General features: G+C 38.8%; 1 protein-coding gene across 3 annotated transcripts; it reads left to right on the top strand.

The window, feature by feature from the left end:
- The first annotated feature begins 3,920 nt into the window (after positions 1–3,920).
- Positions 3,921–5,558, top strand: LOC149570137 (protein PARTING DANCERS homolog). Of its 3 annotated transcripts, XR_016361792.1 has the most exons (8): positions 4,006–4,174; positions 4,252–4,340; positions 4,413–4,508; positions 4,605–4,699; positions 4,789–4,829; positions 4,901–4,984; positions 5,066–5,359; positions 5,461–5,490. XR_016361792.1 is itself a non-coding variant. In XM_089817868.1 (7 exons), the coding sequence occupies exons 1-7, from the start codon at positions 4,037–4,039 to the stop codon at positions 5,213–5,215; spliced, it is 687 nt and encodes a 228-aa protein (XP_089673994.1). In that variant the 5' UTR covers positions 3,921–4,036; the 3' UTR covers positions 5,216–5,558. The 3 variants fall into 3 exon arrangements, 2 of the variants coding, with proteins under 2 accessions (XP_089673994.1, XP_089673993.1); XM_089817868.1 differs by having other exon boundaries at positions 3,921–4,174; positions 4,907–4,984; positions 5,066–5,558; XM_089817867.1 differs by having other exon boundaries at positions 5,066–5,558.
- Positions 5,559–6,066: the final 508 nt, after the last annotated feature.

Below are 6,066 nucleotides of genomic sequence, written 5' to 3'. Positions count from 1 at the left end.
TTTTCTAATTACAAGCCACGTTTGGGTTACAGATGGCTTTCGCCTCATCTTTCCATGGTGGATACGTTAAACCATAGATGGTATTTGCAATCTTCTCTTTCTCAATGGAGAAAATGCTTTGACACCATATGGAATGCTATAATTGAACCCAAGATTGCACATTTTTCTTGGTGCCTGGCCTTCCAAGGTCTTCCCTTGGGACCTCAGCTCAAACACATTGGGGTTCCTGATCCTAGATGCCCCTTTTGTGGACAACCAGAGTCTTTCTTGTATATTTTTGTGTTCTGCAAGTGTGCTCAGAATTATTGGCACTAGATTCATGATTTTTTCAAGCCATTCAAACCTGAGTCTTTCTCTTGGCATATGATTTTACTAGGTGACTCTCCCAGATTTCCTTGAAAGTTCACCTAGATTTGGCATACCTTTAAGTCAGAGATCATTTTTTCTCTGAGGAAAGATAGGAATGTTGTTCTTTTCACACAATTTTTTGGATGTTAACATTGCTATGTATACTAAGGCATGCATTTGTAATAATGTAATTATGTAGATTCAGGTGCAAGCTAATAAAGTTACACTCGAAGTTGCTCACCTGCAGGAGCTGCTCAATCATTGGGGCAATACTCCTTGTATTGTCGCCAGAGTTCCTTCTGATGCCTCAGTGGAGACCTCGACGCCCCGGGGTCGCCGTCCTTGACACCACTCCTCCGGCTACCACTTTCACACCCCACTCTCCTAGTGGTGGTGATGGCAGATGGAGGTGTCGCTCAACTTCCCCACCTCATGGTGGCACTGGTTGGTCTCCGACTCCTCCTCCTAGTTGTCGTCGTGCGAACTCTAGGAAGTGGCCTCGCTTGGACCTGGTGATTTCTCCTCCATGGCCAGAGGTCAAAGATGCAAAGGCTACCACTGTTTCTGCTATTGTTGATGATTGCTAGACTATTCCTAGCATCCCCCCCCCCCTCCACCAATCCCAAAGATGATCCACCACCCTTGACTGGCACTACTTTGGCAGCCTGAGGTTGCCTTATATGTTTTTTTTTATGAATAGATTTTGTTTTCGGCTGCGGCCGTGTGAACTCTTTCGCGAGGTGATCTTGTATACCCCGACCCCTCTTTTGTGAATTGTAAATTGAGTATATTTTATTAATAGAAAAGGTCATTATTCATCAAAAAAAATTAAAATTAAAATGAACATTATAATATTCAAATTAAATATATATAAAAACTTTCATCTATTTAAAATAGAAATTAAAAATAATCCAAAAATAATAATAGAATATCAATATGAAACATAAGTAAATAATAATCATCATTATTCTCTCATTTACAAAAATAAATATTGAAATGTAAATCAAAAAAATAATATTAAAAATAGTCTCCTCCAAAGTTAGCACCTATTACTTCTAAAAATTCAACATACAACTTTAAATGAAACCAAAAAAAATTAAGAAAAAGAATAAAATTCATCTGGTTGCATGTTAAATTATTTGAACTGATTAATGACAAATAATCTATCAATAAATGTCATCGCCTTTAATGTTTTTGAATTAAAAAACAACCAAAACAAGGGGATTGGTTCATTAAATAGTTAAACTGGTGGACCAATAGCAAATTACCAACAATGAAAATTACCCCCTACCACTTTTAACACAAAAACATTGTTTGGAATCACAATGAAAGAAGTATCAATAGGCATAACACAACTACTACCTATACTAGAACTTATAAAACTAAGAAAGCAAAAAAACAAAGGCACTACCACCTTAAACCCAACAAAGTTCAACAACCAACAGAAATATATATATAAGAAACTAGGAGGAAAGGGCCCTAAGGCTTCTTGGCATCCTTCCTCCCTAGGAGGATTTTAGCCCAATCTTCTACAAGGAAGTCAAACAACATCCTAGAGTCCTCGTTAGTCAAATCACCCTCCCAATCTTTTAGTAGATGTAACGTGGTAGCAACAGCATGCATCACCTTGACAATAAATTTAGTCAAGAGACACATTCTTTCTTCCACAGCATAGATTCTCTCCCACAGTTCATTGCCAGCCATCTTTCGAACCTCGTGGTGACCTCTTGTTTGTCGCACTAGTAGTTATCCACCTGCTCCTTCATGACACCTGGCACAATCAGGGGGTTAGGTATAACATTATCTTTGGAAGAAACCCATATAGGAGAGGATATCTTAATAGGAGAGGGCACTCTATCCTTAGTTTCAAGGAACTGGTCCTGAGTTAAGTCCACACATCTCGACCCAATGGTGGTTGAAAAATGCATCATCTCTTTCCTCCCTTTAATCCCATCTTCCAAGCTAGACCTTGAAGAATCAAAAACCTCCAATTCCTCCTCCTCCACGTTCCCCTCACCAAAATTTGAAGCCTTCTTTTTAATCCTTTGTTTAGGATGGCCCATCTCCTCCAAATCTAAATCGTCCTCTTACAAAGCCCCGAATCTCAGCTTCATATGGATTTTGCAATCCTCCTTGACCTCCTCTTACCACCTCTCCTCTTGTCCTTTGATTCCTCTGGTTCCTTCTCTTTTCATTTATCTGACTTCTCTTTTTACCCGAGGGGATGGACTTCGACTCAATAGGGAGCCCACTGGGTGAAGGCTATGGGGTAGGGGCTTTGGAGCCCATGATCGTAAGGGGGACTTGTTGGGGACGGGGGTTGGGGTGAGCAGTGATATCAATCTCAACAATCCTAGGGGGGGACCAAAGCAAGGTGAAATTGATAAAGTCAGAACATCACCCTTGATGCAAAAAGGTATGATTAACTCCCTTTCTCATTATTTTTTTAACATCAGTAACTGTATCCACTAAATCATGTAATAGAAAGAACGAAATTGAAATAAAGTCACAATAGCGAAAATGGTATAGGAGAGGGAAATGATAGTAATAACAGACACCATGCCTCCCTTCGAGAGTTAAGTAATTCATCAAAATCAAACAAACTTCATTCCATGGCTCAGGGAGCTTCTCCTACATAAACACTCCTCTATGTCGAATAGGTTCCTCCCCTTCCAGGAAGAAGCGATTTAGACTCGCTTCGTCAACCACCCTTGTCACTTTTTTTTTAATTTCCTTCCCCTCATAGCAAGTCCCGTCACCAAAGAGATGACTTCCTTCGAGATATGAAATGAGATGCCATTAATAGTGACTCTTCGATCCTCCCAAGAATTGACAAACTATAGGGAACAATTCTCATCGTACCCTTTCAATGCCTCCATAAACGGGATGAATGCTCCCTCCTTCAGCATGTACCACACCAACGGCTTCCTAGCACTCTCCTCTATCATGGAAGGTTCAGTTCACAAAAGATCTCTCCTTGTCTCTACAATTTTCCCTAAAACTCTCTCCTTCTCCCAAACCTAGAGGCAATTACAAAGAATGCAGTCACACTTAGCTGCAAAAATAGTGGCCCTTAAGCAAACATAAAGGCCATTATTGTTATTAATAGTTGCGTCCCATCTAGACATAAATGTCATGTGTCGACCGCCTTTGATGTTGCCACTATCTCTACTCAACGAAATGTTGTTGCCAGAAAAGGAAAATTAGTTATTGGTATCTACTTTCTACTTTTTCTCTTCTGACACATTGTCAGATTTCTTAAAAATAGTAAATGCATTTGGACAACACCCATTTTTATCTTTATTTTTTTAATTGAGAAAAAAATGATATATCTCCAAGAAAATGGCCTCCAACCAATCAAAAACCAATTTTTCTTAAAATCATAATTCATTTTAAAAATTGAACCTTAGAAATCTGTAAGACTCCATTAGTTTTTCTTGACATCAATTAATTCACGATCGTGAGTGGGATAGGGCTATGGGAGCATTAGTTCCATTAACCAAAAGAAACTTTAACTTAACTAATGCTCCCTCACTAGAGTTCATAACCACATCCACACCCTTTAACCCATTAATGTAATTAAGTTCCATCCCAAACGAAAGGGCTGGGGATTTCTCCTATAAAAAGAAATAATAAATGTGAAGGGCAAATCTTATTGCAAAGGAAGACTAGTTCAGAGAGAGAAGAAATGGCGGGAGCAGGAAAGAAGGCTGGAGTTTGTATCATAAATTCGAAATGGAGAGATGAGAATCCTCAGCTCATACATCCGCTCTCTTTCCTGCTCAGGGCAGCTAATTACGCACTTAACTTCAACAAGATTTCGCCTGTAATTGCCCTAACACTAGCTTCTTTACTTTTCCAAACCCTTTGCACGCTATTTACGCCATGCTTTAATTTTTTCAGGACTTCATTTTCAATACGGCGGGGGTTTCAGTCGCTTTCATCCTCATCACAAGCTGGAAATCCGGACATCTCACGGAAGATTTTAATAGGTTTAAAGCTCCTCTGTACATCTTCGTTGATTATTTGTAAGGATTCTTTTCATTAATCCCTTTTCTTGACAGAATTGAGAAGATGAGAAGTCAATTTGGGAATCTGTATGTGATTGCGAGTATTCGTACAGAGGAGGACAACCAGGCCTTCATACATTCTTATTTCGGGTAAGGAAATAGAGAATGCCGCCAATTTGCTTTGCCTTTTGTCCGTGATGAAATTTCTCCGATATATAGGGTTTTGTTTAATTTTTGGAAGATCAGGTCAGGTATGGCTCTACAGAAGCCTGCATTCGTAGCAGTGCGCGACCCTTGCATGGGATTTGAGAAGATGCTGAAATTAGCAATTATTCACGGAGGTAATGCACTTCTTTAACTCCCCGGTCTTTCTCTTGCCTCGTGCATTTTCATGATTATCTCGTCAACTATTATTTGTGCTCTGTTTCAGAAATTAAACGGCACGATGTGGTTGCAAAGATCCAAACTGAGGTGAATAACTTTGCATATGTGTATTTGTATTAAATTATTTACAAATCCTTACCTCACTCGTTCTTTTGAAGCGGAAGACATTAGTTGAAAGTGTGGAGGCTTGCATTGAAGTGTTAACAGCCATTCCTGGGATTGATACTCATGATGCTCACACGGTAATACTATAATCGTATAATAGAACGCCCAACATATTTTATTTTATTTTAGTTTACCTCATGAGCAAATTTCATTTGCAGTTGATGCAGGGCATAGGCTCAATTGAGGCGATTTCCAAGGCATCCAAGAAAAAAGTACTGGAGAGCACAGATCTTTCGGATGCCAAAGCAGAAAAAATTGTCAAATTCTTTAATGATCCCAAATACTATCTTAGTCCTAAATTCAATTAGCCCAAAATTTCATCGGAGACTACTCTCCGATCACGAGCAGATATAAATAATGCACGAATTGACACTTTTTCTTAGTCCTCTATTTACAGATATTCAAATTTAAGGCTTCTAAGTGTCAGGTGGAAAGATCTTAATTCCAGCATGGTTAGCATTTTATTTGTTTTGTTACGAGTAGGCCGTGAGTTGAACCCGAGATACTCACTGTAACTCTACAATTTACAGCCGAACCGCTTGTAATTGTATAGGTTTGATGAAGGGAAGCCTATTCCATTTTACATGACTGGAAGATGATTGTAGAATTTTTGTGAGGATTTGTCACATTGTTGTAGAAATCTTAAGGTAATGAATGCATCTCTGTCATACCGTTATTAAGGAAATAGCATTGTATCAATGGAGAATAGCATTAAACTTCATAACAGAAATCGACTACTAAAATATATCCTGAAGAAGATTCGGAATGATTTAAAATATGGGAATCAGTGGTCACTTTTGTATCTTTTCCACTTCTTAGATTTAACTTTACAAGATCACTTTTTGCTAAGCTTGCTCCTCAGGGCTGTAACAAAGTTGGTGTATGATAAATTTTGACAGCATGTTTGTCTGTCTTCTGCAGTTGGTCAAAACAGACAAAGACCAACCAGATGAGTAGCAGAGGGCTAATAATGAAAGCTGGCATGCTATTTACTTAGAAATCGTCTTCCCCTGTGAAATAACGGAAAATGTGTATTGCTGCTTGATGGGACTTTTTAATAGAAATATAGTATTTTAACTACCCTATATGCGACGCCGCTGAGTCGTAAAGCTGCCATATGTTTTGGGATCTGCACGCTCGTAAAGAAGACAATATCTGT

This window comes from Cupressus sempervirens, chromosome 3 (genome assembly GCF_028749045.1).
Source record: "Cupressus sempervirens isolate cs-2001-9-10 chromosome 3, ASM2874904v1, whole genome shotgun sequence".
Lineage (NCBI taxonomy): Eukaryota > Viridiplantae > Streptophyta > Pinopsida > Cupressales > Cupressaceae > Cupressus > Cupressus sempervirens.
This window is presented reverse-complemented; position numbering and strand designations above follow the sequence as displayed.